This window comes from Cuculus canorus, chromosome 1, assembly GCF_017976375.1.
Source record: "Cuculus canorus isolate bCucCan1 chromosome 1, bCucCan1.pri, whole genome shotgun sequence".
Classification (NCBI taxonomy): domain Eukaryota; kingdom Metazoa; phylum Chordata; class Aves; order Cuculiformes; family Cuculidae; genus Cuculus; species Cuculus canorus.
In genome coordinates this window covers 119612114-119625955 of record NC_071401.1, presented here as the reverse complement: position 1 = coordinate 119625955, position 13842 = coordinate 119612114, and the positions used below count along the sequence as shown (strand labels likewise).

At 38.9% G+C, this 13842-nt stretch overlaps 1 protein-coding gene across 1 annotated transcript in view; it reads left to right on the top strand.

The window, feature by feature from the left end:
• The window catches only part of CFAP44 (cilia and flagella associated protein 44), a 44386-nt gene that overhangs the window by 12283 nt on the left and 18261 nt on the right, over positions 1–13842 (top strand). The window contains exons 12-21 of the mRNA XM_054075498.1: positions 395–489; positions 3530–3739; positions 4648–4758; positions 6439–6591; positions 8432–8653; positions 9094–9236; positions 10128–10398; positions 12349–12404; positions 12798–12960; positions 13296–13426. Of these exons, the coding sequence (XP_053931473.1) occupies positions 395–489; positions 3530–3739; positions 4648–4758; positions 6439–6591; positions 8432–8653; positions 9094–9236; positions 10128–10398; positions 12349–12404; positions 12798–12960; positions 13296–13426 (1555 nt within the window). The remainder of the gene's footprint in view (positions 1–394; positions 490–3529; positions 3740–4647; positions 4759–6438; positions 6592–8431; positions 8654–9093; positions 9237–10127; positions 10399–12348; positions 12405–12797; positions 12961–13295; positions 13427–13842) is intronic.

Here is a 13842-nt window from a genome sequence, read left to right as displayed (position 1 = left end):
AATATTTTCCTCCCTAGACAGTTGCAAGTAGTAGCGTATCATCTGTTCTTATGCAGTCAGTACAGATTTTCCTTACAGTATGCCACAGTTCTGTGATTACTTGAAAACTGCACATGGTGATCAGCCTGCAACTTCTTATTACAACCTTCAGCCCTGACAACTCTTGAAGTCCTGTAAGTTAGAGTGAAGAAAGCTCATGTTTTGTTCATGAGCACCATGCTAGCTGTGGTGCTCTGTATCCATTAGTCATGCCTTTCCAGATGGACATCTGATACTCAAAGAGAAAAAATCATAACTTTCTATTCAGCTTTAAAATAATCGATGTTTTTCCATAAATCTTAACATATAAGTTATGTTGCAGGAAATAAATCCTTACTGTTTCCTTTCCACACAGGGTCAGTGCGTATCTATGATTTCATCAGCAACAGTCAACTGAGTGAAATTAAGTTTAAACAAGGAGGAACAGCGCTGCTGTGGGCACCTCGTGTTGTAAGTTTTTGCTAGTGTGTTAAAAAAAAATTATAAGGGGCCTACAAGCCTGTCAGTGTCAAGAAAGCTGCTCACAATACAAAACCTTAGAGAAGTCACTGTAATCTATGGTGGAATTTACTGTAGTAGTATATAAGGGTGCTGATTGATGAGGAGCTCGACATGACCTGGCAATGTGTGCTTGCAGCCCAGAAGGCCAACCGTGTCCTTGGCTGCATCAAAAGAAGCGTGGCCAGCGGGGCAAGGGAGGGGATTTTCCCCTTCTACTCCTTTCTTGTAAGAGCTCACCTGGAGTGTTGTGTCCAGTTCTGGAAACCTCAACATAAGAAGGATATGGAACCTTTGGAACAAGTCCAGAGAAGGGTCATGAAGATGATCAAAGAGCTGGAGCACCTCTGCTATGAGGACAGGCTGAGAGAGTTGGTGTTGTTTCGCCTGGAAAAAAGAAGGCTCAGGAGAGACCTTAGAGCAGCCTTCCAGTACCTGAAGGGGCTACAGAAAAGCTGTGAAGGGACTTTTTACAAGTGCATGTAGTGATAGAACAAAGCGGAGTGGCTTGAAATTGGAAGGGAGAGGATTTAGATTAGACATTAGGAAGAAATTCTTCATGATGAGGATGGTGAGGAACTGGCATACGTCACCTGGTGAAGCTGTGGCTGCCCCATCGCTGGAGGTGTTCAAGGCCAGGTTGGATGGGGCTTTGAGCAGCCTGGTCTGGAGGGAAGTGTCCCTGCCCATGGCAGGGGGGCTGGAATTGGATGGTCTTTAAGGTCCCTTCCAACCCCAACCATGTGATCCTCTGATTCTATGTATGTGGAAGTTTGTGGAGTAGTATGTATGTATATAGCATGTGTACAATTTGACTTTATTGCGGATTATCAGGTATCCTCCTTTGTGTCTTCCTGAGATTTTAAAAACAGATCTCAGTGTGCAGTCACAGAAAGTAGTGTCAGATTATAGACTAACAGCTTCTATTTAACCCACACAGAGTAATTATCAATTAACATGAGTTAGTTAACACATTTGAAATGACAGCCCAGACAATCCACAAACATTTGGAGATAAATCATAAAAAAACTGTTGCCAGAACTGATCATTTGTGCATTGTGGAGTCTATCACTTTTAGACATATTTGCTAATTTTAATTAAAATAGTGTCTAGTTACATTCTTGAAGAGGCATAGCAAGCCTGGTGGGTTAATTATAACCAAATTTATGGAGTAAAGTGCTTACTTGAATTTCCAAGGTGAGGGCAGCTCTGGGACAATGCTTTTCTAACTATAGTTCTGGCCATGCAGAATTTCAGGGATGCCATTAGGTAACCTCTACATTAAAGAAGTAAGCTTATTGACACAATAAATTATAGAGTATTACAAAACTGATTCAGCTTAGTTTTATGAAAGCTGGTACTAAGCATAGTCTGAAAAATCAAGAGCACTTACTCTACCTCGCTACATTTAAAATCCCATTGGATACCTACACTTAGCTTAAGGTGCTCAAGTGTGTTTGAAAATCTGTGCTATTAATCTAAGAAAATGTCATCCAACATACTTCGAAGCATCTGTATACCATTATATCCTCACAGGCAATCTGGCAATGTACATGTTAGATAAGTGAACAGTGACATAGATTTAAAACCTCCTAAATGACTGGGCCCTAGGGAATGCGATCAGTAGCACAAAGTCCAGTTAGAGGTAAGTCTCTAGCTATTTATCCTAGGAATAATTATGGGTGCCTGTATTCTTCATTAATGGGCTCGACACTGGGACAGAGTCATTTGCAGTTTTGCAAATGACACAAAAATGGGAGTGGCTGGTGCTCTAGAGAATTGTGCTGCCATTCAGGGGGATCTGAACAGGCTGGAGAATTAATAATGAATTTCATCAAGGGAAAATGCAAAGTCCTGTATCCATATGGGAATAACTACAGACGCCTGTACTGCCAGGGCACCCACTAGATGGAAAGAGGTTCTGCAGAGAAGCATCTTGGGATCCTGGTGGACTTCAAGCTGACCATGAGCCAGCAATGCACTAAGTCCAAGAGCACCCTGGACTGCATTAAGAAGGATGTTACCAGCTGGTTGGTGGAAATGATCCTTCCTCTTTATGCAGCTCTGGGGAGGCCACATCTGGTGCTCCATAGTAGAATAAACATGTGGACTTTATGGAGGAAGCCAAATGCAGAGACATACATTTGGAGTTTATGACTGACTCCCCTTATCATTTACTGACCAATGCTATTGTGCACCTGCTTATTTCAGATGGGCTTTTTAAGATAGGACATCACAGGCTGATCTCCCCAGATTACGGGAAGACAGTTACCCCCAGCTCCCTTCTGAACAACAAACTTTTTCATACCTAAGGTCATACTGGCTGAGCTTGTAAATCACCTCAAGACACTACTATATTTGGCTAATATCAGCTAAATCTGCAAGTCCAGCTAAAACAGGTCTGTTTCTGCTAACTTTTTTTCTCACAGTTCAGGCCTGACTGCAGTATTAGCTATTGGCTACAGGGGCGATGGTAAAGACTTCATAGCCTCCTCATTTCATCTCAAGTATCTGTCCCCGTTGACAACTGTACCTTACATGGAGTCAGCCAGACCCAAGTCTGTGCCTTCACCTTTTGAAAAATCATACCCACATATGATGCTCGGTATTATATTCAGGGTAACATAGTAATTCCTTTTTTTGAGTTCCAACTCTTTAAGAAGAATCTACTGATATAGTTGTATATCAGTATGAATTACCTCTTCCTTGGACGTTTCAAATATATCCTTAGTAACGCTTCCATTCTTAATGATATGTTATCAGTAAAATAAATCCAGCCCTAACCAAAAAAATAACGCCTAGCCCTCCCACTCTGCTTATGGTACTGTATTAGAGAGAATTAGCATTTCCCATGTATGAAACATTCTTTGTGCTTTAGCAGCACTTCCGTGTAAGGTGTTACAGATTGACACCAGAGCATGTGCCACACAGATTCTTATTCTAAGCTCTCAGATGTACATGGTAACTTTTTTCCTCATTCTTCCACTCAAAGGTAAATCCTAAAGGAGGTCTAATTGCTGTGGGATTTGAAGATGGCGTTGTCCGCATAATTGAAGTTTATGATCCCAAGGGACTGCCTGTTCTTGCAGGACAGACCAATACAGAGAATGCAAAGATAAATCTGAAACAAGCTTTTAAGCCTCATTCTGCTGCAGTTACAGCTTTGGCATATGAACGAAATGGAGATGTGCTTGCCACGGGGGTATGTATTTCTTCTTTTGTTTTTTATTAAACCACAAATGCAGAGATTATTCAAAGAGATAAGGTGATGTTTGTTTATTGACAACACATTTTTACTTCTTTTACTGCTGTTGATTGCTCCTTGTGGTTCTCTTCAATGCTGGAAGAAGAGAAGGATGTTTGCACTCATGTTTGTTTTCTGAAGGAATGTAACTGTGCAATTCGTAGAATTAATTTTGTGATTACTGGACTGCTTAGTGTGAATTCTCTAATCCCCTTTGAAGATGGATTTAGTTCATTTTGGAATTAGTTTAGTAGCATCATGGAATGAGTAAAAGGAAGACTGTTTGTACATCACCTTGGCAACACTTCAGCTACTATCGAGCACTGCTTGGCCTTACAACAGGATTAACCAGTTAGTTTGTCAGTGTGCCTGCTGGTCTTCGAGGGTATTTCTAGTCAACTTGGTCTCTCTTTTAAAAAGCTAGCTTTCAGCCGTGATCAGTGCATTTGCAGTTATATGCTCTGTGAGCTGAATCACCATGTATTTCAGCTACTGCAGGATCTAAGCTGCCATGCATCATATTGTGCACCCGTTCTGGATTTTCTTGTTATCCAGAGAGAACAGCCTGTGCTGCCTTATCTCAAAAATCAGGCTTGAGCCTGAGCTTTAAGGGACCTTACTGGGCAATGGGCAGAAAGCACGTGGTTGGGATGCTAGGTGAGGCCCACCAGGGCAAGAAATTTGTATTTCTTCCCTGTAATCGTCATAGAAATCCAGTTTTCATTTCCAAGGCATGTGTAAGTCCCTCTGTTGAGCCACAGAAGAGTTGAAGTACATGCTTATGTCATAAAGTACTTACAGTCTTTTTAATTTTTTGGTCAGCTTTGGTTCAGTCATCATCTTTGGGGTTTCTTTTTCTGTCTTAGAGTAAAGACAAAACTGTTTTCTTTTTTGCTGTTGAAGATGAATACAAGCCAATTGGATTCATCTGTGTTCCTGGGCCTGTGCGGGCATTACAATGGTCTCCACCTTCTCATGTGAGTAATGCATGTTTGTTTTGTTTCCTTCCCCACAGTGTTAAAATGTCATTTTGAAAAGAACTTAAAATGAAAATAAATGAAGATCCATGACCCTAGCCATGTTGTCTACAGACAAAGCAAAAGAGGTTTTCCTTGCTGCTTCAGAGTCACAGAAGCTGTGTAGCTGTCTCTTTGGTTCAGTCACTTTGGATGTATTTCGGACTTTGGATAACAAAGAGCAGAAGCGTGCAAACCACAAAATTTTGCTCAACTTTATAGTTCCAACCTTGAAGAAACAAGCCTGTGCCTTAACTTTTGGAGGACCTTTGATAAAAGGATTATTTGGAGCACTACTGCCTGTGCCTCTAGTCCGTATTAAAAGAGGCTTTTGCAAAGCTTTTGGACTACAATGAGAAAGCTTTTGTGTGCTTCTTGGAATTCACACGCCGTGTTTGAAGTGTGTCAGTGACATACTTGGATAGATTCTTAGTAGTATTTTAGAAATCTTATAATGTTAGAGTAACGTCTGAAATTTCGGTTGATCAAGGATTCTTATTTAGAAGGGAGATTGTTCATTAGACTCTGACAAAGTGGCCACCAAGATACGTTATGCTGGTGCACAGTGGCAAAGCGTAGCTGTTATTGCTTGTTCATAAAAACTGTGCTCACAAAAGATCTCTTATTTGTATGAACTCTGTCATACTGCAGAAATGACAGATCCTGATCTGACGGTTGCATTTTGAGTCCTTTTCTTTAGGACAAGCCACTCCTACTTACTAAAAAAGCACACATCATGTCTTTGATTTGTCAGATGCCGCCTGAGTAATTTTGTTTACCAGTATCATGTCTCCACTCCTCGATGTGAACACTCACTAAACATAGTACAAGCATCTGAGTGCTACTTTTTTTCTCTTTAGAGAAAACACATTGGTGATTAAGTACTGTACATTTAATGAAGGCATTTGTAAGGCTGAAATTTTATAGACACAAGAACCATGTCATTCCTAGTTAAGGTTGCCATTGCAACTCTAATATGCTCTCTTTGCACATAAAAATGTACGTAGAAGTGATGGGTCAGATAAAATAAGCTCCTCTCTATTCTCCAGATAGCTTATATAAATAGAAACTAAATACAGACTTGCCTTTAAAAATCTAGAAACATTAAATAATTATTATCATCACATTGCTTATTTTTCCTAACTTTGCATTTTAAAGGACCTGGCTGATACCAGTGAAGAACAAACAAATTTAAAGCTAAATAGCATTTGGCAAGATTTTAAGCCAAGCCTTGAAGGTGTAAGGGATATATTAATATAGAAACATACGGACTTTCAAACACCTATCAAACCAAAACCTTAGCTTCAAATTTTTGGATTAAGTCCATCCTTTAATTTAACCAAACACATAAAATATCGTCATGCTGCTTCTGAGCTACATAGTGTCAGTATGACAGCTGTTTTGTATATGGCAACTACTTCAATTCCTTAGCCATGTGTAGGATACATGATATAAAATAAGCTTACTGATTTCTCCTGTCCATTTAAAAGTGTCAATTGAAATAAGAGCACAGTTAGAATTAATGCTTTCTGGCTGGAGTTTGGCTTTGTGCCTCTACCTTTCTGACTAACTTGATCCCATTTCTCTCAATTCCATGTATTCGTCTGCCCTACGCTTGTATTTTTTTGTGGTTTTGTGCAGGTGAATAGCATGCTGCTCATCCTTTGTGAGAATGGCTTTGCTCTCCAGGTTCCTGCCCCTCTCCCTGAGGAAAAGGATACAATGTCCACCTATCAGATAAAAAACCTGCCTATACAGTGCTTCCATTTTTGTAGTATTAAATCACAAATCAAGGTAAAGAACTCCCCTGTGGAGGAATTTCATGTTCTTCATGTGACAGAGGACAAAACTACCCTAAAATGTTTCTATTCCTAATATTGCATCATAGGATTTTTGCTAAGTGTCTTGAAGGGGAAGGCCAGGTAGAGCCCATTTGTGCCTGAGTTTCAACATTTGAAATTACAAGTTGTTGTTTGTTTACTCAAGTAGAACATACATCACACTGAAAGCATGATGATTAGAATTAGAAGACAGCATTAGGGAAAGGGAAGGTAATATAGTGCATTAGTTCTCAAAATATTTTCATTTTGGTAGTTTTCAGAGAAAGCGTTTTTCTTGTGGTTGATGTTAGCCCTGTAGGAAATTGCTTTGAACAGTCATAAAAACCCCCATGTGGTCACTTTGAGGCAAATGTGAAACATCTTTTTTTTTTTTTTTTCTTTCTCCCCAGTAGTTATGTATTTCTGATTTTTTTTTAATGTTGTAATAACTTTGAAGGAAGGGGGTTTTGTTTCTGAATGAGAACTAGCATTTTAGCAGATATGCAGGTCCAGAGGAAGAGTTATTACCAGCTATCAGCTACAATTAGTTTATGGAAATCAAAAAGCAAGCTGATATTAGGCTCAGGAGCAGAGCTCCTGTGAGCAGATTCTTAGTCCCGTGTTCAATCCACCACAATCTATCAGCCTTTCTGGTTCTGTTCTTAACCTGTGATTTCTCTGCTTTCTGTATTAATTGCTTCTGTCTTCTAAGTGGTGCATTATTGAATGTCGGACAAACCCTCATTATAACCAGGAGAAAGTCAGCATTCAAAAAAAAAAAAAAGATTTCATGGTGGTTTTCTCATAGGAAGAACCACAAGAATGACCACAAAGCTAGTGTACCTGTGTAAGGAAAGACTGAAAGAATGTATACAGAGTTCTGTTGTTTGGTTTTTTAGTCAAAAGAAAAGAATATTGTTGGGAGACGCTATAAATCTTTAGAAATAGAAAAAGTTTCTGCAGAATGAAAGAATATTAGTTGTTCTTCCTCCAGGAATGGATCAATAATTAATAAATTAGGATGCTTTAGATAAGATCTACATAGATTTCTAACAGTAAGGGTGGTGAAGCACTGTATTACTTTGTTTAGGCTGTACAGTCCCTATAGCAGGAGAGTTTTGAAAGGCAAGTCAGACAAACATCAACTGATAACATTTAAAGTCATTTTGCTTTCTGGTGAAAGAATGGTCTTTTGAGATGCTTTTCACACCTTTCTCTATGGTTTGCTATCTAATATCTTCCTAGGAAGATCCTGTTTTAGAGAATGTTTGATATTTGTTTATGATAAAGTAGGCTTGAATGGAAATGGGATTTTAAAGGCTTTATAAATCTGCAAATATCTTCTCTTCATTGTTCAGAAGAAATAAAGTCCATTACAGCTTCTCTCTCTTACCCTGCATCAATGATGCACTAGAACTTGGGAATTTGAGTTCGCCTTACCAGTGCTTTTCTTTCTCCTGGGCAGGGAGATGACAGGGCTTAGGAGTTCTGTAGAAGTGATATGCTAATAGCAGTTAACATTGGGAATAGTCTCTCTCAGAAAATGCTGAACCGTGCTCCTCATGCAGGATGGTTTCTGTTTCAAAGGACCATTGAATCAAAGTACTTCAGAGGAGGGAAATAGGGGTACTCCACTGGAGACTCCCATGAAGTCTGGTTGATTTTTGCTTAGTTGATGGAAAAGATATTTCTCTAGATATTCTGTAGACATAATGCCAGGACCACCTTGGGTTTCATTTATGAGACTCCTTCAGTCAATAATGTGTTGAGTGTGTTGGTTTCATGCCTCTGTGTTTCTCTGTTTGTTGTAATAGCTGAAAGAAGAGATTGCACTGAGAGAGAAAAAAAAGCAGGAGGAGGAGAAAGCAAAGCTTGAATGGATAAAACAGCAACAGGAGATGGGAAAGGAGGTGGAAGAAGAAGAACTTGAAGAGGAACCAGAAGAAGAGCCATTGCCACCTCTCTATATACCAGAGGAGCCCAGTCCCATCCTCTGTGGGTTTTATTCAACACCAGGAAAATTTTGGCTTTCTTTGGTAAATCAATTTTTACTTCAAGTTGATAGGATTCTGAGATGTGGCAACCTTCCCTTCACATCTGGGTGCCTTAGAAAACTGATTATCTTGAAACCTACCATCTCTAGGACCTGGAATTCCCTTCTAACTTGATAGTTTTAGTGGTCTTTGTGAAGTAAACCAGTAATGTCACTCCAATTCAGATTGTTCAGTAAATTTCCAATGGACACAGAGGCTAAGCTGTTTCCTTAACAAGCAAAAGGTAGGTTCTTAACATATTGGTAGGATGGCTTGTGATGCCAGTGGTCATGACAGATTTTTCTCTGTGGGTAAATAGGATCTCTCTATGTTCAGAAGTAACATTTCCTAACCTTCTGTAGATTAAGAAAAGAAGAATTATTCTAGTCAGCGGTTTCAGTGTTCTTTTGTCATCATTTCTTCATGGTCATTCTCTTCCTTAGGGTGGGTATGACTCAGGGTTTCTCTACCATTGTGAATTCTCAAATGATCACCAAGAAGACCTGGAGAACAGGGAAGACAAACCATTTGAAGTGATTCCTATTGAGGACACTGACAACAACCCTGTCCACCAAATTTCCTTCTGGTAAACATTGTAATGTAACAGATAGCTTTGTGATAAGGCTTGATGAAATTGAACTTGGAAGGAAGGACTGTACACTGCTTTGTCCCTTTGTAGTGGTGGTTCAGCTCTATCATGCAGAAGCTACCTCTGGTTTTCCTGGCACTGAGTTTCAGTTAAAGTTCTTAACGGGCACAACTGGGCACTATGTCTGACAGAATAGTTTAAGAAGCCCTTTAAAGATGAAAATGTCTGATTTCTAATCAAGTACTGATTAGGATTCAAATATCCTAGATTGTAAAACTCCAGGAGAACCATTAGAAGTCTCTGCAAATTGTCATTACTAGAACAGCAATTCTGTTTTATAGTTAGCAAAGACAGAACACAGCCCTTGAGAAGAACATGGTGGGATCAGTCCATCTCTCAGAGAATACAGGCTTCTCAGGACATTCTGTGAACTGTATGAGTGAAAAAGGTCAACTGTTTTCACACTCCCGGTATTAGGTTCCCTGCAAGGCTAGGCATGTCCTGCATCTCAAGAGGCAGATTTAGTTCAGGCTTCAATCTACAGCTGGCTGCGTTCACTACCTTCTGTGCTAGATGGAGAGCAAGGAAGCAAAACTGTTTTTCTAGCTCTGAAATTGGTGTCTGCTGTCCTGCCCAACTTGGGGCTGAGACTGGTTCCATGATACGCAGCAAGTGCTGGAACATTCCTGAGCAGCCAGTTAGCTGGAAAAAAAGTTTGTAGTTGTATCACTCATACTTTAAATGCCCCAAATACTTCGGTCTCACCTTACAAACTTGGGAGATCTGTATTTGTTAAGCTAGATTAGTTCTTTTCAAGTATCATGTTTTGAGCTGTGGCCTTAGTTGTTACAAGTTGCTATTGCTCTTGATTTGTCGCTTCTTTGACAGTACCAGCAGACTACTGATGTTCTGTGGGATGCAGAATGGTGCACTGCGGGTTTATCCTCTCCAAGATAAGGACCTCTCGGTGCATACCATGAAGGAATACTGGTCCTTCAATGTACATGACAATGATTATGGCCAGATCCAGGGTATCTGTTGTAGTTATGATGACAGATTTCTGATTACCTGTGGCAGAGATGGAAACATTTTTACTTTCAACATCTTGTCATCGGAGGATGTTCACAAAGAACTAAAAACCAAAATCCCTTCTCCTAGGGTAAGTTGCTACTCTCTTTCACTGAATTAGTCCTGTTTACTATGAAACTGCTGCAGATGGGCAAAATGCAGTTCAAATATTTTGCATCATAGATCTTTCAAAGCAAAAGTTGAGGTTTCCCAAACAATTTGGAAGAAGCACTCTTGCAAAACATCACCTAATAAACAGACACTATGGCTGCATTGTTCCTACTCATTTTTTTGTGTTTTTTTTTCCAAATAAGCATAGTCTGTGTTGTTCACGTGTAATATTCTACTGGTATTTTCCCACTCAGGTGTAATCATGCTCATCCCTAGGATAAAAGAACCAGAAAGATCTGCCCTACTTAATACCTGTCTTGGATTTCATTCCAGTGAAGTATGAGTCTGTGCTGGAAATAATGTTGGAGAATACCAAATGCATAGATCTCAATTTATCTAGTACCCTTCGTATACAGTTCATAAGCTGTTTTTTTTAAAAAAATTTGCACAATAGCACAGCGTGATGCTGATCCTATTGCTCTTTCACCCTCGAACAGCATTAGCAGTAATCATTTTACAGGTATCCTGTAATCACTGTAGAGCTCATCACCTTTATCGTGTTTGAACAGATGGCACTGGAGCTCAATATCAGTTCTACTGATATAACATAAGAAGAGAGAGGTGTTAAATCCCCCAGTCAAAATATTCAGACTTCATTGAACTTTTTAAGAAATCTTTTGAGTGCCTGAATCAAACAAATATAGCCTGAAAGAAGCAGTGAGGCCTGCTGAGTAAAGAAATGCTGTCATACACAGTGAATTTTTGAGTAGATATACATTCAGTACAGTTAAAAAATCTTAGAAGTGTCAATATAAAACAAATCCAGCTTTTAAACATTAGTTAGTTGGTGACTATGTTTTGAAAGATGCTTGATGAGGGAGACAAAAAGGAAATTGTGCTTTGGGTCATTTAGATAAATTGTTCATAAATAGTTGGAATTCTTCGCCAGTGCCACAAGAATGCATAGCAATGAGAAGAGACTCAAAATTATTTTCTGAAACTAAGTGAATGATTGGAACTTCTGATGTCAGAGCCTTGCTAGTGCTAGTATTGCAAGCAATGATTAATACACAATTATAAAGTGTATATACAGTTTTATCATTTCGGGTCTGTAAGAAGCTCTATATAAAGATCTGTATGGTAGATTTCTATTGTTCAGGCTAGCAACATTGCTTAATGATCATCCTAATAGAGTTTTTCCCTTATGAAAGTATATCTTCATTAAGTATCTATTCTAGTTTTAAGTCACGTGCAAGATTTTAAAAATTCAATCTTCATTAAACTTAATGAGATTCTTAGAGAATCAAATACAAATCCTCTGAAACTAATTGAGCTAAATTACAGATCAATTTAGTATGACTGTATTCACTGTAGGGGGATAGCCTCCCCCTCTTTTTTTTAGAGCACGATTGCCTAGGGAAATGAGGCTTATGCGACTGCAGTGTCCATCCATCTGTCATTCTTCACAGCTAATAATTGTGAACCTATTATGCAGTCAGCAGAAGCAAACCAGATGAATTACACATGTAACTTGGAACTAGCCCAGGATATGTTGTCTCTTGTCAACCTGGCGGTGAGAGGAGACTAGAGAATTGAGTTTAGGGGGTAGAAAAACAAAGATGTTATGCGACAAAGTGAAGTGAGGACAAGCAATGATGTAGTGGTTAATGTTGATGAGTAGGATACGGATTTGTGTTTTCTGTCCCTAAGAACTTTCATTGGTTCTTTCATGTGTAAACCAACTGAATTGCTTTTGTTCTTGAAACATTAGAACCTGATATTTAAGGCCTGTATAGTAATATTGATCATGAAGGTTTCTTTTGGTTTTGTGAGAGGCAGTAGGAGCTCTGTCCTAACATTTATAAATGCTTTATAATCTATTGAAATAATTATTACTTGTTTAAAGGGCAATACAATATTTTTATTCCAGAGTGGTCTTGAGAAGGAAAAGGCTGCTGAAGACATTGAGGATCCTAATGCCTACAAGTAAGAGATGTTTGGATAATTATGAAAGAGATTTTCAAGTGCTAGTGGCTTTTTCTACATATGACCTATTTATTTTTGCCTCCTAAGAGAAGGCAGAAGTTTATCACCCGGAATTTGGGTAATTTGCCTGTCTCTCCATTTTATCTGCTTTTCTGTGATAGTAGTTCAGATACAGTACTCTGAGACTTATTTAACTTCAGAATATAGAGACAACAAAAGGTCAAGGTCAAAGCCACTGTACAGTTATACAGGAAGATGATTCCTTTCTACCTTTGGAGGCATTTTGTTCACTGGGAGTTTAAGGCTGTCAAGGAAATCTAAAAGGTTGCATAACCTGTAATCCTTCCTCTCTTCCATTGACATAACACCATTTCCTTCTTTGTGCATTTTCAGCATTGAGGAAGTCAAGCAGAAAACAGAGTATGAAAGGATAATGAAGGAAGCTGAAGAAAAAAAGACCAAGAAAAGAAAGGAGTTAAATGCACTGAGGCATGAGTTTCTTTTACTTCTGCAAAAGAATCAGGAGTTGCCCAAGCACATGCAGCTGCACAGAGATGTACGTCTGTTTTTTATATGGGTCATTTACCTTTAGAAGCACTTTCTTCAAAAATGCTGCTGCCCAATGTGTTGCGGCCAAAGATGTCCAAATTTTGGACTCAGGCGGTTCTATGAATATATAATTTGCTGGGACTTCTGAATCACAGCTGATGATTTGTGCCATTTAAGAAGCATGTGGGAAAAACGTGGTTCTCAGTGATGATCTGAAGATCTCCTCTACTAAAGGATTGTGTTGATGTGGATGGAACTCTTCCAGTTGGGAAAATAAAAAAAAATCTTACCAAAACCTAGAAGCTGAGATAATGTGATGCTGGGTTTTCTGTCTTTCTGCAGCAGTTTGAGATGGACCATAGAATCTTTGAGGAGCTGGATAGGCAAACAGCACAGAGAATCCAGTTAGTACAAAAAGAGATGGCATGGGAGCGTGAGAAACACTTGCTTGGACTGCAGAAACTACAAAAACAGTTAAGTTTCACTTTTCTTCTACTTCTCCCTCTGACTTTGCATGGGGATTATAACATATGAAGTGGTACCTGCAACAAGGAAAAAGAATGTGATTTTTTCCCTCATATAATCAACATAATAATCAATATACAATCAAGCTTCATTCTGATTCACTTCTATATGAAGAAATCAGGGGGCAAAGACTAAATTTGTCTGGGCTTTTGCCCAGTTCAGTAAGAACTAACTTACTGGAACTTTGAAGAACAATATATGAAATTAATCCCTGTTTTCAGCATGTTGCATGTCTGTCAGATATTTTAGTGTCATTGTTAAGACAATGTTCCCTTATACAGTTGAAAGTTATGAAATGAACTTCCTCAAGAACACAAATTTCAGTGCAAAGTGCATTTTGGGATGTTTTTTGTAAATCTGATTA